The 25,839-nt window shown below is 33.7% G+C and overlaps 2 protein-coding genes across 15 annotated transcripts in view; one reads left to right on the top strand and one right to left on the bottom strand.

Moving 5' to 3' along the window:
• LOC106875088 (protein kinase C and casein kinase substrate in neurons protein 1) overlaps positions 1 to 15,560 on the top strand; it is a 151,968-nt gene extending 136,408 nt beyond the window's left edge. For 4 of the 12 annotated variants that reach the window (XM_089360363.1, XM_089360359.1, XM_089360362.1 and 1 more), the window contains 3 exons: positions 3,567 to 3,674; positions 10,984 to 11,252; positions 14,234 to 15,560. In XM_089360363.1, coding sequence (XP_089216489.1) covers positions 3,567 to 3,674; positions 10,984 to 11,252; positions 14,234 to 14,340 — 484 coding nt within the window. In that variant the 3' untranslated portion in view covers positions 14,341 to 15,560. Of the gene's footprint in view, positions 1 to 3,566; positions 3,675 to 4,225; positions 5,083 to 10,983; positions 11,253 to 14,233 lie in introns of those variants that run through there. The other 8 variants (XM_089360365.1, XM_089360361.1, XM_089360364.1 and 5 more) reach the window with 3 other exon arrangements.
• Positions 15,561 to 21,383: 5,823 nt separating this feature from the next.
• Positions 21,384 to 25,839, bottom strand: part of LOC106875133 (cysteine-rich with EGF-like domain protein 2) — a 31,128-nt gene continuing 26,672 nt past the window's right edge. For 2 of the 3 annotated variants that reach the window (XM_014923132.3, XM_014923140.3), the window contains one exon: positions 21,384 to 21,554. In XM_014923132.3, coding sequence (XP_014778618.1) covers positions 21,493 to 21,554 — 62 coding nt within the window. In that variant the 3' untranslated portion in view covers positions 21,384 to 21,492. Of the gene's footprint in view, positions 23,254 to 23,402 lie in introns of all 3 variants that reach the window. The other variant, XR_016243724.1, reaches the window with a different exon arrangement.

Raw genomic sequence — 25,839 nt, 5'->3', positions numbered from 1 at the left:
CATCTTATGTGAGAGTATGTGTCTGTGTTTGTCTATATCCTTATAAAATGGTGTATCAAGATGCATCCCTTTATGGCAGTCACTAAATCGGGATCGGTAAAATAAGTACCAGATTGAAGTAAGCTTCGGGGCTTGATATGGTTTACTAATGCCCTGGCATGACTGCAGTCTGTTGACTGAAACTAATAAAAGAGTATTTAAAAGGATGAATATTGAGTATCTTTATGCAGCCCCTCAATTACAATATTATTGAAAGCCCCTTTATTATTTTAAATTCCACTTGATTTGAAAACTCGTAGCTAGATAGACAGATATAATGGTTAGACAAAACAGTTCTGTGAGAGAGAAAGAGAGAGAGAGAAAAAGGGAGAGGGGGAAGAAAAAGCATTTTACTTTTTGCCTGACATATTTTTTTTCCAATTTGTGTTTGTTTCAAAATTTATTTTGCATATTCTCCCTCAATTTTCTATTTAACCATGTTGATGTTTTGTTTATATTTGGTTTGCAAGATTCTTGATGTGAACTTGTGTGTTGAAAGAGATTTTGTTGTATCTCGGGGTAGAGTCATTTCTGGCACAATGACCCTCCCAACATACAACAAAATATATTTATATTCAATTTATTAATTTCATTTCTGTGTTTCGCTGACCAACAGCTGATAGTTTGTAAAGTCTCCATTAGTGTCACAGTCTGTGATGGACCCTTATGTTAGAGTCTAAGAGGCCCCTTCCTTTAGAATAGATCATTTGAATGAATGTCTGAGGTTATTTGATATCAACTTTGAAATATTGAAACAGTTTTAGTTTGATTTATTCAATTTATTTTTCTCCTATTATGTCTATTCTATGAGGGGGGAAATGCCAGTAATTTATAGCTATTCAACAGATTTCTTCAAATTTTAATGACAACTGATTAAAGAAATTCTAATTAATGTGGTTATCTCTTTGTTATTAGTATTTCTGTTGAGGAACATTGCCTTTGCTTTAATTCATTTTGAAAATAATGAAAAATTTAGTGAAATAATGTGGTCAGTACAAAGCTAGTGTTTGCAAAATAAATTGATATGATGTTTGGACAGGAAGTTCTAATTTAGATCACATAAAATGGGAAGGGCGTATCATATAAATTAGGGGACATATCGAAAGTGTTAAATAACACATTGAATAAAACGGTAAAAACTAATAATGAAATCTTTTAGTATGTCAGTCTGTCAAAAACGATTTGATGTTTTACACCATCTACAAATAGTAAAATGTATCTGCCTTTAATAATTTAAAGATTTAATTCAAATTTTGTAAAGTTCATTTTGTGTGTGTGTGTGCACACACACACTTTATAACTCCATTTTGCCATAACAGGACCAGTAGCAAGTCGATTTATAGCTAAGCTGTTTATCTATTTTATTACCTGCAGCCTTTAAATAAATTATACCCATCAATGTGGATCAATACTGCCTTGATAGTAGCATCATATGAAAAATCTAAGATAGTGGTCAAGAATACGCAGTTTAATTTTGAAGTGAAATATTTATAGTTGACCTGAGAGCTAGATCTAAATGAGCAATTGGATATATTGGAAAATGGTTGTTAAAAATATCTCCTTAATCTGTGCCAAATTGGAAATGTAGGCATGGAATGATCTTTATTTCTGTAGTATAAATCAATGTTCTTTTGGAAAATATCTTAAGATCCTTTTGCACTTGGCCTGAAGTATGAATGTCCTGTGCTGATTAAGGCCATCCATCTTAGAATAGAGACTTTTGTAAATAATGTATTTGTGATCAATGATAATTGTTTAGAAACAGATTTGTGAATGCAAATTAAATATGGAAAGAAAGAAAAAATGTTGCGTAAGTGTTGGATATGTTTTTCCTTATATTGTCACACATAATGAAAGATGGTGGAGGATTAAGGTAAGCAGTTAGATTAAGATTTCTGGAATAATTAGATTATACACAGAATCATTCATCATCATTTAGCATCTGTATTCCATGCTGGTATGGGTTAGATGCTTTGGCATGATCCAACAGGTCTAATGTCTGTTTTGGAATTGCTTCTTTGGTTAGAAGCCCTTCCTGACACCAACCACTTTACAGAATGTACTCTGTACTTTTTCACTGACACTAATGAGGTCATCAAGTTGTTCGCAAGACAAAAACTCTTGAATTAATAATAAACTAACAAAGCAGAAATACTGACCGTTTTTCAGAATTATAAATTAACACTTTTCTTGCTATATTCTGCCTTTGTTTCAATTAATTTTGAAAATAATAAGGAATTTAGTGAAATGATTGTTATTGGTGTTTGGAACAAAAGTTAACGTTAATGAAAGCTTTTTGGATAATTTTTAACAATGAAGTTTGTATTGTAGAACCAGGGGAGCTTCTCTGGTGATTTGATATCAGAAAGTTTAAGTAATATTCAATCAAAATTTTACCCCTCTTCCCACTTCCAATATAAAGGTAGGAAATAAGTTTTCCTGCTTAGGGACAAAAATAACAAAACAAAAAACCAGTATAAACAGACAATGTACTCTAAGGTTTAGAAGAGAGTTATTGAAAATGGTGAGTTTATCGATATCTGCAAGACGGGATTGATCTAGTTTAATATTAATTTACAGTAGCAATAAGATTGTTTCCATTAAGTGGGAACAGCTAAGGATTTTGTCCAACCCTTCATTTTATGAGTTTTCTGGGGGGTTTTTCTTCAATTTGCAGTCGCCATTAAATGAGGAGTCTAACATTGCTTTTGTGTGTGTATGTATGTGTATAGGATGGGAGTTAACTTTAGTGCAAAGATGTTTTTAGATCAAATGTTGATTTACAACTAATTTTCGTGTATTAGGAAGGATAAAAAAATGAGAATAATGGTTTAATCTAAGGGGAAAATTGTTATTTTGTCTAATCAGTTGAGCGTCCTGATTGAACTTGCAGTTTCTTGCGCCTTTTTTTTTTCTTTAATAATTTCATTTTATTTTCAGCATTCATACGAAATATATTTCAGGTTCCAACAAATACCTCATACTAAACTGTTTCTATTTGTATGAATTTGATAAACAACACATGTATTTGATATTGTTTATTGATATCTCTATTTTTTTTCTTCCAATTTTATTATTGTATTTTTTTGCGTGTTTATGTGTTTCCTCTTGCAAAAGCAATCTAATATCTGTTTATTTGTTTAATAACTATTGATTCTGTAAACAAATTGAAATTTTGGTGAGCTTTTTTTCAAACACACGAGGCGCTATTTTCTTGCCTTTTTCTTTTTCACGTTTGTTGTTTTTGTTTTATTAATTCTCTCATATTTATTGCCCATACCTATCAGAAAAATATCCTCTCAAAGAAACCTAACATCCACTTTTAAAAACATTCTTGTTTTTTTTTTTAGATCTAATAATTTATCTTAAAATGCATGGAATGGCGTGTGTACGTGTATGTGTGTGTGTGTGTGTTCAGTTTTACTTTGGCTCCACATTCCCTTCCCTCCAAAAATAAAAAATACAACACTTTTAGCTCTCAACTTCATTGAATTTGAACAGTTTCATAGCTCCTGTACCTTTTATAGGCATGAGAGCTACGATGAAAGTCTCAATCCTTTTGGAGAGGAATCTGACGACGAAGATATACATAGTGATGCTAAACACTTGGTGAAAGATGCATCTCAAAAGAAAAAGTAATGATAGGTTTGCAGTTCAGTGTCTATAATTTAAATTACTAAAAAAACATTTTATTTACTGCATCTTGGCATGAAATGATAGTTCCTGTCAACAACATACCTCTTCCTATGCAGACTTTTGCCATTATAGATTAGACGGGTCTTAACTTAAAAGAAAAAATAATAAATTAAATTATTAGAATTTTTCTTCTTAGCTCTTCAGTTTTAGTGCTTCTGAAGTGGTGGCGGGGAGGGGGTATGATTTGCTAGCTTAGTGCAAAGAAGAAGAAAAGTTTTTTAATTTAACCCATTCTTATTTTACAAGGAGCTGATCTTTAAGCTTACACAACACTAACAGACTTTCTTCAGGTTGTTTGTTACAGCCAATAGATTATTAAATGATTCTTATCTGGATCACTTAATAATTTACAGGATTGTGTAGGTTATGATTAAAATAAATAGCAATTGTTAGTTTTACATGAAATTGAATTTTTATATCCAATCATAGCAATGATGTTTTTCAAGCTTTCTAAGTCCTTCTTTGTTCCTTCCTCTATTTACCTTAATAGCTCACCCAGGCAGAAAGGACCTTTGAACACTGGCATAAAAATCAACCCAACTACTCAGTCACCTCCAGGTATGGGACCTTTAGGGCCTCAAGGATGTGGTGCTGGACCAGCTAAATATGGAATGGATCCACGTTCCCACCTTTCAAGTCCCCGTGGCATGAGACCACCAGGTATGGGTCCAGCTGGCATGAGACCACCTGGCATGGGTCCAGCTGGCATGAGACCACTTGGCATGGGTCCACCTGGTATGGGTCCACCCGGCATGGGTCCACCTGGCATGGGCCCACCCGGAATGGGACCACCCGGAATGGGACCACCTGGTATGGGTCCACCCGGTATGGGCCCACCTGGTATGGGTCCACCTGGTATGGGTCCACCTGGTATACGACCACCAGTAATAAATGAGCCAAAATTAAGTCCAGCAAATCGACGTGGTAGCATGACCCCACAGCCTCAGGGTCCACTTAACCCAATGATGAGACCCCTGATGAATCAAAACGCACCTGCAATTCACATAGAAGAGAGGAGACCTAGCTCTCCATCGCCAGTCCCAATCAGAAAGAACCAGTATAGAGGAATACCTGATAACTTTGACCAAGAAATTCGAGATATGATACTTGGGAAGCCTGCTGGAGGTAACAAAGGAATTGGTGGCAACAGAAATATAGGCACTCCAAATAAGAACCTGAACAATAATAGGAGCCCTATGAATCAACCTTCTCCATATACAGGTAGCCGAAAAGGATCGACTGACTATGGAGTTTTGAACAGATCCAACACAGATCAGTCGATTGAGGGTTATTATCGCAGTGTTGAAACTGAGTCCTTATCTGATTTCTCTGATTGATCTCTACCAGGTAGGTACTATCCTACACCCCCAGGCAGTTAGTTAACTTCCCGTTGTTGTAAACCTGTATCAGCTGTCCATTTGCACCGCTCCAGATCTGACCTTGCAAACAAACGACATCAGTACAAACCAAGACTCGCCCCCCCTGCTTTTTACCTACAATCACAACAGGATTACCACGTGTCCTTATTTCCATTGTACTTTCTCTAATGGATTTGCTTCTGACTGTTATTTATGAATTTGTGCTGGGAGGTGGGGAAAGATACATACATATATATATATATATATATATATATATATATTCACAAATCTGGTTGTAGCTAATTAATTTAAGAGCATATGCATGATATATATATATATATATATATATATATATATATATATATATGTATATATATAAAAACACAATGTTATTTCTTATCATGCTTATACAATAATCTTTTTACCCTCAGGTCTGTTTTCCTCTAACTGTTTTCGTTGGTGAAATCCACATCACTCATGAACTATAACACTGTGCAGTTAAATTAACACAAACTTATGCTCAAAGACTAACAAAATAACGACGTTCGTTCATTAAGGTTTTCATCTTAATATATTTAGCAGTGAATGTGGGTACCTTAAGTTTTGTATAGGGGCTCATCTGTTCAAGAATGTTACAGGTTATGTGACTTTTGCTTACATTTTCTATAAACCCAGGTAAGGCTAGATACTGCTGCTCGTCTTTAATGTTTTCTTAGATTCACTATTTGCATATCATATGCAATATGTAATGTATGGTCTTTCCTTTTACAATTCACTGAAATTACTGTTACACATTGTATATAAGCTTAGCGTTTAGACAGACAATATATTTTCTTAACCCTTTAACATTCAGACTAGTTTCAAATCTTTATGCTCTTCGACGTTTCAATAATGTGATTGTTTAGTTTAGAATGACATTGTCAGGCAGGTGAGAGAAGTTAGATCTGGCCAGTTTCAACCTGAAATGGACAGAATATTTTAACCTGATATGGCCCGTTTAAATGCCAAAAAGTTAAGAAAATGCAAAAAGAAGGAGGCAAACACCTGTCTCTATATTTATTCTTCATCAGTTTGTATTCTATCTGTCCTATGTATAAACTTTATATTCAGTGTAGTATCTTTGCTTAAAAATATTAAATGATTATTTGGACTGTTTCCTTTCTTTAGATAAGTTGGTTAATATCAATGTTTATCATTATCTATTATGTTTTTTTTTTTCCAAATTTCACTGAAAAGAATAATTTTCTGGCTAGAAGAGTTCTTAATTCATTTTATAATAATTAACCTAAAATATCTGCATAGGAATGGCTATGAAGAGCAGGTTCCTTTTTGTTATTCCCAAAGATTTTATATAGCTGCTTTCTGTCCAAATTTTAACCATTAATTTGTCTCCGATTGATTTCATTTTTCTTTTCCTTTTGTCATCTGTTTGTCTAACTTGAATCTATCTTTCCTCAATCTGATGTCATGACAGTTGCAGCCAGTGCATGTTGCTGTTAGCTCGTTTTTGAAACTGCATGCAACACTTTTTTTGTTTCTCTTTGATTCTTTAGATCTTCCTTATTTTCTTCCTTTCTTTTCGTCTTTGTAATTCTTCTTTGTATTGTCAGCTGTCTGAAAAGCCTACTGTTGTATTTTATAACAAGCTTGCAAATATTTTTCATTTAGGTCTAAGGCTTAGGTTATTTTCATGTATGTTTTGCTATATCATTGATAACACATATTTGATATGATTTTGAATTTAAACAAATTCTGCTTATTTGAATTTTGAAAAAAAATTGTGTTTTGCAGGGAAGGGGAATTTTTCTGGTTTCTCTTAATAGCATTCAATCATTTTTTTTTTCTACCTGACTTGTAAATATAACACATACAACAGATGGAATGAAACTGTTGTATTACTTGTATCTTGTGGATTTTTCTTACAATCATTAGTCTAACATTGAATGAGATAAGGACCTATTACACCAAACACACACTCATTTGATCATTTTTATGTCTGTTTTCTCCATGCTAGCATGGGTTGGACAGAAGTTTATTCAAGACAGTAGATTACAGTTAGACACATTCCCTGTCACCAGCCATTACTTGTCTTTCAAGTAAGGGTGTTTTTTGGGTTTGCTTGTTTTTTTTTTTATTATTATTCTGCTGGTCTTTGAAAACACTGAGTAACAGGATGTATTGTCAATGGGAAATGTAAACATTACATTTCCGTTTCATTCAGACAGTGACTAGTGAAGCCAAGAAACACCAGCATTTGCGCACACGCACACACGTATACGTACTTAGATAAACTAGTTTCCATACTGTTTATGTCTAGCAATTCACAAGGCATTGGTTGGCTCAAAGCTATATTTCAAGACACTTGCCCTGGGTGTCCTACAATGAAATTGAAACCATGTGGCTACAAAGTGAACATAAATATATTCATTTATTAAGGCACATGGCCTAGTGGTTAGGTTGTTGCACTCGTGTTCACAAGATGGTGATTCTGATTCCGGGACTAGGTGGTGCTTTGTGCTCTTGAGCAGAACACTTCATTTCACATTGCTCAATGATCACTGATATCTGACATGTGGTACAGATAATGGCAATTTTATGAAGGGAGTGAGCTAATGTATGCCACGTACAGTTGATCACTACAAAACAAATCATCTGTCTAGGTTGTTCAGCACAAAGTTGCAAAATCTTCATCAGTATGAGAGTCCACCATACCAAACCAGAATCAGTTCAGTTTCCTATAACATTTGCCATATGAATTGAGTTTGTGTCTAATCAAAAGAAATTACTGAAGTTTGGTACTGTGATATACTGAATCCGACATCTTTTTCAGATTCCTTGTTGGAACTACATTTGCTTTTGACTCTCGCAAATCCTTCCTATTTTATCTACATTTCAACATGATGGCCGTCCACTCATATCCAAGGAAGACCATTGCTGACTTTTAGGAACATTGTGCGCTCTAGGACTAACTTATATTTTGCATTTGCGGCTCTGTTGGTGGCTAATGAGCCCTACTCTCGACAAGCATACACGGCTGCAAACATTGCAAGCCAAGCTTTCCCCATTCACTATACTAGCAGTGTGCTTTCAAGCAGCACACTTAAATTCTTCGTGCAGAATATGTACATACATATATACATGCACGCACGCACACACACATGCAAAACTTCTCAAGTATTTTAGAAAGGTTGTTTGTTTCAATCAGCATTTTCTTTTTCAGTACAAGAATTATATTAACTTTCCTGTTGCAGAGAAAGAGGATTTTGGTTTTGTTTTGGCTTGGTTTTGTTTTGGCTTGGTTTTGTTTGCTTTTAACAGTTCTGAACCTTGCAAGTAACTGGAAGCTGTTTTGTCGTTAGAAAGCATTATTTGGTGATGAGGTAGATATAAAAGATTTAACAGATCATTAAGCCAAAATGATGCACTGTTTAAGTGCAAGGCTTCAGATTTCATTGGAGTTGTGGCTAAATAGCTTCATCTAGGATTTGAAACTGGTTCATAGGTTCACTGGAGATTTACTGTTTTTTTGAAATGTTCACCACTACACCAGACATTAGGGCTTGAATTTTAAATTAAAATTATCACTGACCTGGTCTTGATGATATTTTCAATACCAATTTGCTATGGAAAGCATTGATAAATACATTTGGTACAAGACCACAAAATATATAGGAACAAGTATAGTGTAATGAAAATGACATGAATTCATATTGGAGATTTCTTACTTTGTTGACCCTAAAGAAATGAAAAGCAAAGTTGGACTATCAAGATTTGACCTTAGAATGTAGGACATCAAGATCATATATTGTAAGGCTACATTTAGTTTGTTGATCTGGTGTTTCTCCCTCTGCAGCTTCTTAGCATTTGATGATGATGATGACATTAACCCCTAAACATTCAGATTAGTTTGTGAAATGTATTGTAGCTCATAGCTTCAAGATATTGAGGATGTGATTGTTTATGTTTTAAAATGACGTTGTAGGATAGGTGTGAGAGGCCAGATTTGGCCAGTTTGAACATAAAACAGGGTGACTATTTTGGCCTGATGTGGCTGGATTTAAATGCAAAAAGTTAATTAAAAATTGGTTTACAAATAGAATGCAGCTTAGTTTTTATGCTTTCCTGAACAAATCCGTTGACTTATCTTTTTGCTTTCCTATTCTAAGCTTTTCTTTAAGTATTCTGGCTCCAAGAATTTACTAGCTTCAATATTTCTCTGTTTTTCTTGTACTTTTTATTATTATTATTATTATTTTATTGGCATGCTGCATTTTACAATACAGCAACTTACCAATATGTTATATTAAATGAGTTTCAATTTTCTTCTAAATTTAATATTATTCGTCTTTTCTTGATAGTATAGATTGAGAAGGCTCCAATTTTTTCCCTATTGGTGTTTTTCACAATCCATCAAGTAAAATTTTGATGTCATACTCTAAATCTTCATTGACTTGTTTCTTTTATTTTTACTATCATTTGTTCCTACTTTGGATTCATCTACCAAACGTTTTTTTCTGTTTTGATTGGACAAAATATTTGTTTTCAGACAAAATCAATATTTCTTTAAAATATTATTATTGGTATTGTGATGCTGAATTGATTGAATTGTTAAAGCATTGGGTAAAAAATACCTTGTGGTATTTGTTCTGGTGTTTATATTCTAAGTTCAAGTACTGGTGACCAATTCTACCAAATCTGAGGCTTTGTGCTTTGGTTAGAAACGATTATCATAGATGTGGTTTGACAGAATTGGTATAGCATTGAGCAAAATGTTTTGCAGTATTTTGTTCCAAGCCTTTCCAGTTTGAGATCAAATCCTACTGAGTTTAACTTTGCCCCTTCATTCTTTCAGGGTCAGTAAAACAAAGTTCCAGGCAAGTAATTGACTTGTCCCCTCTCCTAAACTTGATGTACTTCTGCCAAAATTTGAAATCATCATCATCATCATCATTGTGCCAAGCAGTACTTCTCCTGGCTCTTTACATTCTGAGTTCAAATCTCATTGGGTCAATTTTGCCTTTCATCCTTTCAGGGTCAATAAATTAAGTACCAGTGAAGCACTGGGGTCAATTTAATTGACTAGCCCTCTTCCCCCAAATTTCAGGCCCTATGCCTATAATAGAAAGGATTATCATTATTATTATTGTCATCATCATAATCATCATCATCATTGAAATGGGTTGACAGAGTTGTTAGAATGTTGTCCAAAATGCCTTGTGGTATTTAGTTACAGCTCTTTACATTCTCAATCCAAGTCCAACTAAAGTCAAACTTCACATTTCATCCAATCCTGGTGTAAATTTAATCAGTTAATCTTCTCTCTGCTTCAAACTTGTGGCTTTGCGCCTCTCATGTTTCAGAAACTGGAAAAAAAAAAAAAACATTGGAATTCAATAATTTGAACAGTTAATAATGTCTAAATCTTCATTATTGTTTTAAAAATGTAAAAGAGAAAGTTCTGGAAACCACCATTACTTCTAATCCCCTTCTATTGCACAGCTATATATATATATATATATATATACATGTGTGTGTACATATATATGTATATATATTGTTTTATTACTAGAATCAGTGTGCTTTATATGTTTGTATATTCAATTTTTTTTCTGCATTTATTTTAATGTCATTTCTCCATGTTGCTTTGCATGTGATTTCGTCAACCATTTTCCTTTTTTCTTTTTCTATGTATCCTTTATATGCATGTTTTCCTTTGAAAATCCCTGTGTTTTTCTGTAGATTTAAGGGTTTTTTTTTTTTAAAAATCTTTATTAATATTTTCTTTTTTTTTCTTCTTCTTTCCATTTTTTAAAACTTGTTGCACTCCTGCTTCTTTTTTGTCTCCCTGTTGCCACAATTCCACCACCGACTATTTCTGTTAACTTTGCAGTGCTGAAACTGCTGACAATCATAACCCTGATTCGATATACTCCAGCTCAACATATGTTGCTCCTCCTCCTTACTCTTCTATTACTGCTCCTACTACTACTACTACTACTGATATCAAAGATGCTGATAGTAGGAATCCGTTTGGTGACCCCGACAGTGATGATTGGCTTGATGACACAACATTGGTGGATGATAACCGACCAGGTGTGCCAGTGCGCGCTCTGTATGATTATAGTGCAACAGCTCCAGATGAGCTGACTTTCAAAGCAGGTGAGCTCAGATTACTCTAAAAACACTGAAAGTGATCAAATATACTAAATGGTGTCATGTTTGAAAAATCAAAAGCAATTCTTCAATTAAGTTTGCTCTGGAATAAATTAATCATTTCTTTTCTAATCAAAAAAAAAAAAATTCCTGCTTTTTTTTTTTCTGCTTTTTTTTCATGATTCTTTTCATGAATTTATGGTTTTGTTATTTTTCTTATATTTTCTCAAGTTCTGAACATTGGTTTGATTTTCTTGGTTTTTTCTTGAATATTTTTGGTCATTTTTTTTTTTTTCTTCTGTAACTGACTCCTAATCTTAAAAAAATATAACCTAGCCTTTTGGTTATAGGGACCAGCTTTATCTTTTAAATCTTGAGTAGTGATTATCACATTTAATTGTAATGGGGTGGGTTAAGTTAATCCAAAGGCAAAGATCACAGTCCTTGAGCTTTTCAGGACCACCCAGACTTGTAAGAAAGACACTGATACCCAACCTGGACGTCACCATGTAAAAATATGGGTAGGAAGGTGATCAGAGGTCTTGGCTTGAATGCTTATGACAGAATGAACTCTACTAAAGTCACTCAAGGACCAAGAGGTGGCTTGAAAATAGGCAGAACGTTAAACCTAGCACCAAAGTAGAGTTAGGGGTTTGAGACCATCAGTCGCGTATCAGATACGGAAGCTTTTTCACTGAGTCCTCAAACCAACAAATTCTCTGGATTACTTGTAAAATTAAAATAAGGTTTTTAACTAAAATATTGAGACTACAATTATTAAAAATACTATCATATTTTGTTGGTTACTTTAGATCTTGTTTCTGTCTTTCCAATTGTAAAAAAATCTATTTTAAAATAGCTGATATTTAGCAACTGATATTTTGCATTTCTAATTCTTCGCTTAACACCAGTAAGTAGGTTGTATCAGTATTTGAAAGCTTTCTCAATATCCATATTTCATGTTTATTCAGTGTCTGAATCAGTCATGGCCAAACTGCAGGCAGCAGGACTTTCTGATTGTTCTGCCTAATAAAAATTACCTTCAGCTTTATTTAGTAATGCAGCCTGTTTGATGATGGTGCTATGTCTCAAGTGGCCTGCTTTTCAAAAAAGATTGCCCATATCCAGTCTAAATCCTTAGGAAAATTCTGTGTGTTCTATTTCACCAGTCTTAATTTGTTCATTTGCATTCTTCCTTGTTGAAGAAATGTTGTGAGTGCTTTGTTGTTCTCAAACCAGTTTCAATTTACTAACTTAGCAACGAAACCTTTCAGTCACTTTCTGAAGTAAATAGCCATCTGATTAGCTTTCAGTTAAGCCTAGAATGTCAAAATGTTTGCTGCAAAGAATGCAGTTTTGTGTCTGTAATGCCCTGCTATATACTGCTTCTCTACTAACCCCTTGTTTCACTCTTTATTTTATTTTTTGGTCTGAAGGGCAATGACCATGAATTCCTGTATGGCCTCTGACTGATGCAAGGGAAGGACAGAGTTATTCTCTGACCAGAGATCTAGTTTGAATTCTTATAACAGTGTGGATTCTGCTAAAAGCACCAAAGATTCAGCTGGTCATGTTGAAACACAACAACAGATGCTGTCTCCCACTCAAAGACAGGATTTGTTCCACTGGACATCCACACAGTTTCCATCTCCCAGACTTACCTACCCAAAGCCATGGTAGAATGAAACTGCTCAGTGTACTATGCATTGAGATTGAACCTGAAATCACATAGTTGCAAAACAAACTTCTTGACCACTCAGTGATGCTTGCGTTTATTTACAAAACTTTGACGGGTTTTGTTGTTTTTGTTTTCTTCTGTGGTTGATATTTTATAAAACAGGAAATATTTAGATAGAAAGCAGAAAGCTGGAAATTTAAATCACAGAATGATGCAGTGTGATGCTGCTACGGTAATGCTAAATTGTTCTCATGGAATAGACAGAACTTATATTCTTCAGTTATTGTATACGATACTCTAGTAAATCATTACTTCAGTGATTAGAAGGGGTTTTGGATAACCCTACTAGAGTTTTAAGCTTTTGAACTGTGGGTGACTTAAAAGTAAAAAACTGTCTGGGAGAAGACAGATTATATTTTCCTTCTTGTTTGTATCTCTTCACACCATATTTGGTTATAACAGAACAAAGCCTTAGAATCTAGAATTGAGATATTACAGTTGCTGAATATGAAGCTACAGGACATTCTTTCTCATCTACTTTCCTGATACCTCAAAACCTTGCCTAATTTGCAATGTAGCTTCCTTTCACTGAAACCCAGCACTAAAATATATCATTTTCCTTCTTCATCACCTATTTATTGTTTCAGTGTCTTTTCAACCTACTCATTCATTAGTTAAAAATCCATCATTTATATTGTGGCATTTTTTTTTTTACCTCCCTCATATAAAATAATACCACTTTTTATTTTTTCTTAATACTTTACATTACTAGATGACAAACTGGTCTGGATTGGAGTTTTGAAGCATGCAGTTATTGACCCACCAGTTTACGCATGTCTTCCAATCTTCTCTTTAAAACCTTAGTTATTTCCTTTTTCTTAATTTGATTACTGACATTATGTAATTTTCACTAGCTCTTAATTAATTAAATCTACTTGTAGCTTTTCAAAAATAAATTAGAAAGAAAAAAAATGTATAAATTTTCAAGTAACTTCACAGCCACAGTTAAATTACTAGTTTTTTTTTTTTAACTTTTTTTTTTTTTCTTTAAATTATTTTCTATATAATTTAATTCTATTTTAAATCTGTAATTTTACTTTTAATAGAAATATCAAATATCTCAGCTGTGTGTCTGTCGCAAGAGAGAGAGAGAGAGAGAGAGAAACTGTATATGTGTGTCTGTCTATGTATGTATTCTATAGATATTTAAAGAAATACATATTTATGAAAATTATAACACAAGGTGTGTTAGGGTTTGTTTTTAAATGTCTGTCTCCAAACTAATCTTTCTCATTTTAAATTTTTCTAGGTGAAATGTTCACTAAACTTTCTGATCCTGATGAATTGGGGTGGTGCAAAGGACGCAAAGACGGTCGAGTAGGCCTCTACCCAGCCACCTATGTGGAACCACTGTGAAAACACTTAGATAATACGCTAATATAGCCCTTTTATTATCACACAAGACCTTTTTTGCCCTGACCTGGAGTATAATATCAAAACTGGAAAAAAAAAAAAAAAATTACACATTAACATTGAATATCTGTATAATCCTTCTCATGGTACCAATTATAGCTTCCCTTGTCTGAAGATTTATTGTGCAACAACCATATCTATAGCTTAACTTTTCACACACACACACACACACACTCACACATCAACACAGTCAAAAAGTGACAGATTCCTTGTGACTTTAGTCCAGTATTGGACCTTATGTTCAATATTCCCACTGAGTCTGTTTTTAATGATAATCAAATTGGTTTGTACGACATTGAACAGAGTTCAAGATGTAATCCCTATGAATTGTAAACCAATTTAGAATTGATTTCACCTTCAATCAGTTATTGATGGTTTCCTATTAGATTATTGGCAGAAAGGTCACTACATTTAGTCCAAACAGTCCAACTACAGTAAACTTCTACATGGTATACATTGTTCAAGGGGGTAGGGGAATATTAAACAGAATGTTATATGTATGTATGCATGTGTGTGTATGTGTATATATAAGTTTGCATATATCTGTGTATGCTTGTCTGTATGTATACATGTAAGTTTACATAGATATATATAAGTGCGTGTGTGTGTATATATATATGCATGTATGTATATATATGTTTGTGTGTGTCTATATATATATATGTATATATATATATTTATGCATATATGTATGCGTGCATGTGAATGCGTGTATGATATATCTATATTGCTATATATCTATATATATATAGCAATAAAGTTGTTAAAAATTTCTCCATTTTCATTTTTGTTATGTTAGTAATACAGATTATATACAGAAGTAGCTTAACTGTCTTGCTAATACAGATGATGATGATGAAGGTACAATTTACAGATTAATTGCCATAGAAATTAATACAAGTTAGATTGCAATACTGGAAGTCTAAATCTCCTAGCAAAGCAGATTATTCTACAATGGTTGAGATTAATGATATAAGAGTAATTGTTGGAAACAAACAAACAAGAAAGAAAGAAAAAAAAAAAACCTTGAACTGCAATATAATTAATTATTCTGCAAAACTCCTTCACACTGTTATCCTAAAACTCTACACATTTTAATGGATGGGCTTTACAAAAAAAAGATGAAACAAAAGTTAGCTGAGCAATAAATGGTATTTTATCAATCTATGTCTTTTTTTTTTTTTTTTTTAAACTTCATTTAATTAATTGTAGCTGATTATGTTAATTAAAATCCTTCTTGTCTTTGCACACAGAAAGTGCGAACCACTACTTTTCAATTCCCAAAGACAGCCTCGTTGTTGATAGATTACTAGTATTTTTGTCACGAAAATACAAAAGTTCATATTTTGATTTTTATTTTCTGTTATCTGAAGCTATAAGACGGCAAAGTGGCAGAACTATTAACAAGCCAAGCCATATGCTGAGACGCATTTCATTTGTCCCTATGTTCCGAGTTCAAATTCCGCCAAGGTCAACTTTGCTTTTCATCCTCAACATTGCTGGCCTTGTGCCAAAATATGAAACCAATATTATCTGAAGCTATATAAGCTTTTTGTTTGTTTTTGTTTTCCTTTGAAATATTGCTATATGTTTTTCATATCTTTCTTTCCTCTTCATTTAGTGGAACCTTAATAATCAACACACAACCTAATTATTCAGAAGTAGATATTAATTAAGCAATCTGTTAAAATTACACTCTACTTCCATTGGTGAATGCTTTTTTTTTTAAACTTAACTGTTAAAGAGTTTAAAACGAAATTTAATTTCATCAGTTTAGTTTATATTATTTAAAATATTTTACCCACACTACTGTCTCGAACATTACCTCCACCTATTTTTCCCTCTTTTTTTAATATCATTTTACTATGGAGCCGACAAGAGAATTTCTGAAATCTCCCCAGATTTTTCTTTCAGCCAAAATCTCCCGTCAGTATTGAATGGAGTTATAGTTATCTCCCTTGTATATTTTGCTATTCCATGATTTCTCTTCGGTGCAAATTTAGTCACTCCATCACCCACTTTTATTACTATTAGCCTTTGTTTATTTACTTATTTATTTTATAAATTCAAACAAAATATTATAATAGATTTTCTTAAAATAGTATGGAAATTGATTTTGTAATATATATATATATCAATATATTATAAATTAACTACCAACAAAAATAATTGGTAAGCTAACTCAAAAAATCATCACCAAAATAGCAGAAAAAACGACTGTGAAGGTATGTAGACTCCTCAAGAATCGATCCTTTTGGTTATAATAATAAGAAGAAGAAAAGAATTACGATGCAAAAACATATACATTAAATGAGCATATTTATCTTCAATATATATTTCTGTACAAAGAAAAGATTCATTAATATATATATATTATAATTAGCAATTATTTGCAGTTTAGAAATTCATCTGATGATAAATGAAACAGCAGAGATAAAAAACAATTGAAGGGAAATGTAGGTGTGATACTTTCAAAATTATTCAATTATTAAGTTGTAATATATAATTATTGATTTATTGATGATCTTAGTATCTAAATTTATAAAACAAATTATACAAAAAGATCTAAGTAACCAGGGTTGTGACTACTAAGTGTTGTATAATGAAGAGAGTGATCTGATTCTGAAGATTAAAATGTTGCACATATTGATTTACTGTATCTGCTGGCGTAAAAGATGCACCTCTATTTTCCAAATATATTTTGTATTAAAAAAAGAAAATGGAAAAAAATTAGCATGCTTGAGAATACACTTGATATTTTTATGTGGCTTTGTAGTGGGGGAAATGTTTGATTCTGTGTGTATAAATATGTCTGATATTGCCAGCCAATCAATATTATTGTATGCATATAACTCTTAATATTTCTTACCAAGGTGGCGCGCTGGCAGAATCATTAGCATTCCTGATGAAATGCTTATTAATTTGTCCATCTTCGTGTTCTGAGTTCAAATTATGTCAAAGTCAGCTGTGCCTTTCATCCTTTCGGGGTTGATAAAATAAGTACCAGTTGTGTACTGGGGAGGTGGTCAATGTAATGGGCTTACCCCATCCTCCAAAATTGCTGGCATTGTGCCAAAATTTGAAATCAATATTATTATATGTGTTGAAATAAATGAAATAAAAAAAAAAAATTACTCATCCAAAGAACAAATTGTTCCTTCTGCAATAATCGCAGAGAAATGCATCTTTGTCTCTTAATCAAGGAAATACCAAATTTCTCTTGGACAGATTCTGAAATTTTATGAACAACAATGAATTTGTTGATCTTTGAAAAGTTAGGATTAAAACCCACTGGGATGGAAGTGTTGTATACATAGCTATTTTGACAATTATCTTAATAATTAATTTGATATTTCTATCGAAACTTTTGTGCAATTCTAACAACCTAAATATTTGTTATAACATGTAAAGCATTTCTCCAACCTTTCTTTTATTGTGTATGCAATCAGTTTATCAAACAGAAAGAAAAACTTGTTATCTAAACCTTATGGTTACTAGCTATTGATATTATTTCTATGTTTTGTGTAATAAAACTACTATTACATATATCTTATATTGAGTAGTAAGTATATTTTGTATTACTACGTAATAAATTTTTGAAAATGAACATGTATTTCCCTCAAAAAAATTTTTAAATTAAGAAAAATGAAAGCAAAGGAGTTAATGAGACAAATTTTGGGGTAGGTATGTCGTTGATGCCATGGCAAACGATGATGAAAATATCTGACAAATCAGTTGATTGATTGATTGATTAAGCAACCAGTTAATTTGGTAAATTGGTTAAACAAATAGAATAATAATAGTTCAATAGAACCATTGTGTGTGTTTCTTCTTGAAAAACTAACCCTTCCAAATTTCACCACGACATAAATATATTAAAAAGGAAAAACATTATGCAAGATTATGTACTTTCCACAGTCTGGAAACTTGGGTAATCTCTGGCATAATGAGTCTGTAAGCTGGAGACAGACTTCTGTTAAACGGGTAAATTACAGCATGAAGGATGAACAAAGTGTTCTCTCCACTTGTGTTTTTCAGTCGCATTTCTTCAAAGTCTCTGAAGAAATCTTTCTAACTTCTTATGGCAATGATTCCTATCCATATATTTTCTGATTTCTGTGAAATTGTGAAGTGGCTTTTAAGAAATACGACCATTTTAAACCATATTTTATGGCTAAAAGCATCAGTTTTTATGAAAATCAGTGATGTGCAGCTTGCCTCCATTTAATATAACTCTAAAATATTTTCATTTTCAATCTTTCGTTGCTAGTATTTGTAACTTTCTCAAACTTTTGCATTAATTCGAAATTATTAGCCAAGAATTGGCACCTTTTGTCAGTTGTCCAATTGTCTGGACTACATTTACAATCAACACCCCACCCTCTCTTCCTTTTGCAATTAGTCAAATATTCAGTTATTTCCATTAATAGTTATCTGCTACCATTCTTTGGTTACTATTTTTTTTTTTCTTCTGTCGTGTGTGTGTGCGCGCGCGTACACACACACACACACACATGGTTTTAATGTCAATAAATTATAAATCTGAATCAATTTGACTGATTTTCTGTTTTGTGCTGTGTTATTTTCATCTCTCTTTTGTTAAACAGTCATAATGTTGAGAGTTTGATTTTTGAACCAGGCATCCTGTTCTGTCTTTGTACACGACACTTCATTTCACATTGCCTCAATCCAATCTGCCAAAAACTACCCAAGGCAGCTGGAGGGGTTAACCCTGTGATGGACTGGCATCAACAGAGGAGTCTTCTCAACAAAGTGTATTTGACATTACAGTTAATACATAAAATACAAATATGTATAAACCACGGTTTATATAGTTACCTTGCAGTTGTGTATTAACTGTAATGTCCAACATTCTTTGTAGCAGTAAATAACCAGTACTTTCAAAGGATTTTGCTATCTCTGAATGAGGTTTGTAACCTTTATTTGTGCTTATATATATAACTGACTGGCTCCTGTGCTGGTGGCATGTAAAAAGCACCCACTACACTCTCGGAGTGGTTGGCGTTAGGAAGGGCATCCAGTTTTAGAAACTCTGCCAGATCAGATTGGAGCCTGGTGCAGCCTTCTGGTTCACCATTCCTCAGTCAAATCGTCCAACCCATGCTAGCATGGAAAGCGGACGTTAAACGATGATAGAACACAGTATTGATTTATAAAAACATTTGATATATTTGGTAATATATTATTGTTTCATAAAGAAATGTTATCCCTACAGGTCACTAATATAAACAGGTTATCATTCATTAGTTCTGTTTTACATTCATTTTTCCATGCTGGCATGAGTTGGATGAAACTTGTCAAAACAGATTTTCTACAACCAGATGCTCTTGTCACCAACATTAAACCTGTTTTCTAAAGAAAGTATCTTTTTCTCATTCAGCTGGTCCCTCCATATCGAAAGTTTTACTGGAAAATGCAAACCGAAACATCTCTCTCTCCTCTTTGAGTAATGTTTTTGTTCTGATTATGATACTAGGCTGGCAATTTTGAGGGAAGGGGCAAGTCGAATACGACTTATTTTAACGACACCAACCGGATGAAAGCCAATGTTGACCTCAGCGGATTTTGAATTCAGTGCCGCTGCATGGCACTTTGGGCAAGTGTCTCCTACAACCCTGGGTCAACCAAAGCTTGTGAGTGAACTTGGTTGACAAAACTTCAAAAAAAGAAGTGTTTGTTTACATTTGCGCCCTGTGAAAGTTACGAGTGATGTTGTTGTGACTTCTGTCTACAAATCGTCCGTTCGCTTTACGTCTTCAAAGAGATCTTATTCGAAAATCAGGGAAGAGTTCCCAAAGATGCATCTGGCTGTAAAAATAACGATTCAGTAATATATAAACCTGATCCATGCTATCATGGAAAAGACGAACGTACAATGAAAGAATATAAAAGCTTCTTTTCGGGTTCCATATACCAATTTCACTTGCACATATGATGATGGCCCGAGACTGTAATAAAGGACATTTGCTCAGGGTGCCATGCAGTGGGATTGAACCTGAACATAGATGGTTGTGAAGCTAACTTCGTAATCAAACAATTGTGACTAAGAAAAAATGGCGCTCTTTGGTGTATGAAGAGTAATCTCCCCTTTTGTGGGTGAAAGCGAATCAGTATTGGAGTTTCTGTTTTAAAGATTAATCTCATTTAATCCGATGAATACTTATCAGATATTTACTTAGGATGTTTATACGTATGCGGCGAGCTGGCAGAATCGTTAGCACGAAGGACAAAAATGCTCAGCGTCTTTGTTCTGAGTTCAACTTTGCTTTTTATCCTTTTCGGGATCGGTAAAATAAGTCCCAGTTGAGTACTGGGGGTGGGGTGGGGTGTTGATGTAATTGACCATCCCCCGCGCCTCTCCCGTATTTGCAGGCCTTGTGCAAAATTTGAAACCAATATCTTGAAATTCTATGAGCAGAAAGAAAAGGAAGCAAACTGAAAGTTGCTAGCATTGACAGACATGTCTTATGGCAGTTGTTTCACCCAACTGTATGTGCTTTGAATTCAAACCCTGTCAAAGCCAGTTTATTATTTCAGAATTGACAAAAAAGTACCAATCAAAGATGGTGGATAGACGGAAATATTGGAGTGACCAACAGGATGCCTTGCAGTTTGTCTGTTCTGCCCTTTTGTATTTTAACAGCAACAGATGCAATGACACTGGCCCGAGCTGTGGCCTTTCCCTTCAACAACATCAGTGCCATGGAGAGGATAAACTTGCACATATGGGAAAATGCCAGTCTTCTAAACATAATAATAACAACAGGCCTTTATCCAGGTATAGAGATGCAAGACAGATGACCAACAGAGGCTTTCGTAACTCACTTGGAATTGAATAATTGAAAATCTCAAAGATCAAAGTATAAAAAACAAACTGTGTCCCACAAATAAGATCGTGGTTGTTGATCAAAAGCTAGGAACATTCTTTGGTTTTAATCTTTCAGAAAAGGAGTTTTAGTTGTTGATTTTTTTTTTAAATTTGTTTTTATTTTAGTATAAAAATTATTTATTGAAAATTTAATTTTTTTTGTTTTGTTTTAGTTTTTGTTTTGCCAGCCAAGTTGATATTCTCTATCATAGTTCGACTTTGGGAAGGGGATCTTCTGGGACTGTGGCACTGGTGACTCGTTCACTTTCTAAAAGAAAAGAAGAAAAACAATTATAAGACTTAGTTTGGGAACAAAGTAATACAATTAAGAAATGAAATAAATTTTTAAAAACCAGCCTGAAGCCCAAATGATGTTGATTTAACATGCTAGGTGTAAATTTCAAATTTCTCAAACCTTTGACAAGTTTAGTGCCAAAGCTTAGAACCCATTAATTTAATTGCATTGGTTTTATTTATTTGATTTGACAAGCATTATTAAAATGGGGAGGACAAATATTATTAGCATATCCGATATTGAATTTGCTATATATTTGATGTAAAAATATGAAGCACCATTACCCATGAGTGGTATATACATCCTGTTATATTTCAATATATTTATTAAAACAGAATTTTTCTTTAGGGAGCCATTAATGATACTACATACTCTTTTTTTCTAGTTTTTCAGAACTCAGGGTCCGTTTCATATTAAATTCATTTTTTTAACCCTCCCAAATCTAATTTCCTTTTGAGGAGAACAGGTCTCATACAAACTAAATAGATTCTGTCATTCTGGTCAACAGCAATGGATTGCTCACAGTTTAGTTATAAACGGAAATGAGATTAATTTGTTTTGTTTTTTGTTTACTCATTAGAAATATCACAGTTTTTAATTAACCACAATAAATGTCTTTTGTTTTTTAATTTATTATTTTTTTCATATAAATAACATCTAATATTTGACTTTTTTTTTTTACCTTGATTAGTGGTGAAACATTACAACAGAATGGAATCATTTTAAAGTTAGTGCAAAAACACAATTGAAAACACTTTTTAAAAAATCACATTGCAAATCATCAAAATCACGGCACAAAGCCATAAAGTCAATTACATCGACCCCAGTACATAATTGGTACTTATTTTATCAGCCCTGAAAGGCAAAGTCAACCTCGGCAGAATTTCAACTCCGCATTTTGTCTGGCATGCAACCGATTCTGCCAGTTTGCTACCTTGATTAATATTTTCATATTAAAAAGGTAGGGAGCTGGCATAAACGTCAGCATGCCAGGCAAAATGCTTAGCGGTATTTTGTCTGTCTTTACGTTCTGAGTTCAAATTCCACCGAGGTCAACTTTGCCTTTCATCCTTTCAGGGTCGATAAATTAAGTATCAGTTGCATACTGAGGATGATCTAATCGACTGGCCCCCTCCCCAAAAATTTCGGGCCTTGTACCTAGAGTAGAAAAAAATATTTTCACATTAAAAAGATTTTGTTTTTGGAGAGGGGAGGTAATAGTTATTTGTCAGCATCAGATACATTTACAGAAAATGGAAAACAACAAAAAGGATGCTTGACTCTAACATTAATAAGATTACTGTGAAAGTTATTTGAACTAAAATACAATAAAAGTAATAAACAGTTTCCATTGCTAAGGAGAAGAATTTTATCACAAAATAACATACAATTCACCTCATCAGTTTGCTACAACACATCACTTGCTCCCACCCTGAGTAATTGAGTATTAATTAGAAAGTTCAGTTCTATATTTAAGAGATGAGGAATTATGTACATTATTTCCATTTGACGAATATTTGTCCTCATCTTGTTTGTTGGTAACACAACGTTTCAGCTGATATACCCCTCCAGCCTTCATCAGGTGTCTTGGGGAAATTTTGAACCTGGGTTCTCATTCCTAAGGTATTTTTTGATGCTATTATTATTATTATTATTATCATTATTCAAGTCACTGCCTGGAATTGAACTCGGAATCTTGGGGTTAGTAGCCTGCACTCTTAACCACAGGCATATGGCATAGTGATTAAGAGCACAGGCTACTAACCCCAAGATTCCGAGTTTGATTCCAGGCAGTGACCTGAATAATTATAATAATAACACTGAAAAATACCTTAGGAAGGAGAACCCGGTTCAAAATTTCCCCAAGACACCTGATGAAGGCTGGAGGGTATATCAACTGAAATGTTGTGTTAACAACAAAGAGGAGGAGAAATATCCGTCAAATGTAAATTAGAAAGTCATACAATATTCTTTTATTAATACCCAATTATTCTGTCACTCACCATAACCACCTCCTTAATGCTACATGGTTCCTGCTGTGATCAATTACCAAAAAAAAAAATGACTAATGTTGCCAATCATATTTTATCCATCATCATTGTTTTTATATCCCCATGTTAGCATGAGTTGGATGAGACTTATTGAAGCTGAATGCCCTCCACCATTTTTTAAGTAAGATATTTATATTCTACAAGTCTTCACACAAAACCAGAGCAATGGAATATATTGATTACACAAGCAGCGGACAAATGTACCATAATGCAATATCAAGGTGAACGCACTCACAAAGATAGGTTCCCATTTACAGATTTTCAGCCACGGGGTATTGGTTAACACAAGGCAATGGTAGAAAGACACAACCTGAGGTACCACACAGAGGGATGGAACCCAAAACAACATGGCTACAAACCAAATTCCATATCCGTACACCCATACCACACAAGAAATTACTAAAGGCTGTATATTTGATTAGGTCAGTATTGGATTGGTTAATCATTTACAGCCAGCTCCTAAGATCAGGAAAACATCCAATCCTTACCAGAGGACTGAGTGAATCAATAAGATGCAAGCAATAGTCTGTACTGGTGAAGTAAAAAAAAAACTTCACAAGTGGAATAAATTTGCTGTTAGAAGACAAGTCTGAGGTTTCGAGGCTGAGATGAGATGTTCACTAAAACTGCTGAAGAACTATTTTGGAAAGAGTGAAAACAAGGAATTCATTTTCCTCACTATCATTGCTCTCAATGTATTTTTCACTAGAAAATAATACATTTCTCTCTGAAGGAAGCCTTTTTGTACTCAACTAGAGTACAGTTTCAGCCAAATTTCATGAAATGAGTCTTCGCGGTATATAGATTATCCAGCAGAGTCATTCATGAGAAACAGCCTGTGGGTTATTCAGTAGAGCTGTTTGTGATAAATAATAGCCTTTATTTAACAGTTGAGTATTTGTATGGTTTATCGACAAATTCACCAAAATACCCCAACTTCAATAAAACGGTAAATGAATAATCAATCAATCAAATTGAGCCTACAAAACCAAATAAGTTTGTTGTTGTTGTTGTTTAGCCTCAGGTTAGCTCTGGTCAAAAGCATTCCAGGATCATTTTGTTTTCTTTTCGGACATAGTATACCTAGAATAATATCATCCCATTATGTCTTTTCTTTTGTGAGACAATCAGGTGTGATTCAAGGGCAGCCAGATGACAACATAGATGTTCATTTAAGGTGAAGTTGAAAAGATAAGTACAAGGAAATTGTTTAAACACTTTGATACGAAAAATTCCTCTGTTAAAGCTTCATTTTCTTCAGGTAAACATTCTTGTAATCCAAATACTTCAGAACTCTATTTAGCAGTTTGGGATTTAAAAATTTGTATGGTGCCATTTTCCATCCACAAAATATCAAGAACTTCAAATCAACCCACTGGTTCTGTTGGTGAATCTTGTGTTCCTCTCATCTCTCAACATAAATACATAAGCTTAAGGTTCACAGATGCTTTGATGAAGGTTCTTGAATGTGTTTTCAGTAAAGGAGTGCATTAATATTTTGGTTCTTGCTCTTGGGGTCGATGAATCTGAAGTGTTTCAAGACAAATTCTGGAAAAAGTTTTGCAGAATTGAAAAACTTCATTTGCAAGAGACAGCAAAAATAAATATATATTGTTGTGACAAAATTTCTTTGATTTTAAAGAATCAAAAAAAGGATATTTTCTTTTTTTTGCATGCTATTTCCATTTATCTCCTGATAAATGTAATGACACATGAAATAACTTGACAATTCAGATGAGATCACAGACAAGCAGACTCTTAATTAAAGGCCATCATCTAGACAAGTAAGTAAATGGAACACATCGTTAATGAGATTATCAAAACAGATATCTCAAGAACTTTGGGATAGATCTGGCTCAAGAAAAAGAAGTGGTGAAGCAAGAATGAACACAGAGGATGGTAGAAACATCTGGCCAAGAGTTGCAAACATCTGACACAAAGCTCATGCTGCTGTGTGGTAGTTTTGTGGCATACATCAGTGGGTGACCCCCAGTGGATGGGGTCAAAACACCTAAAGAGCTGCTTCACTACCTGATGAGACATTGATGCCTGCATTTAGAGATGGAATACAACAGAGCCCTCAGCATATGTGTTGACTCGAAAGCATAAATCTTTTATTTAGCCATTCCGCAATTTACTTATTTTCTTTGCAAATTACAGAAAGAAGAGATACATGATCCTGTCCTCTATGTTAAAATTGGTCCGAT

Source organism: Octopus bimaculoides, chromosome 11 (genome assembly GCF_046866305.1).
Source record: "Octopus bimaculoides isolate indiv1 chromosome 11, ASM4686630v1, whole genome shotgun sequence".
Classification (NCBI taxonomy): Eukaryota; Metazoa; Mollusca; class Cephalopoda; order Octopoda; family Octopodidae; genus Octopus; species Octopus bimaculoides.
The sequence above is the reverse complement of the archived record's forward strand: the minus strand, read 5'-3'. Positions and strand labels throughout refer to the sequence as shown.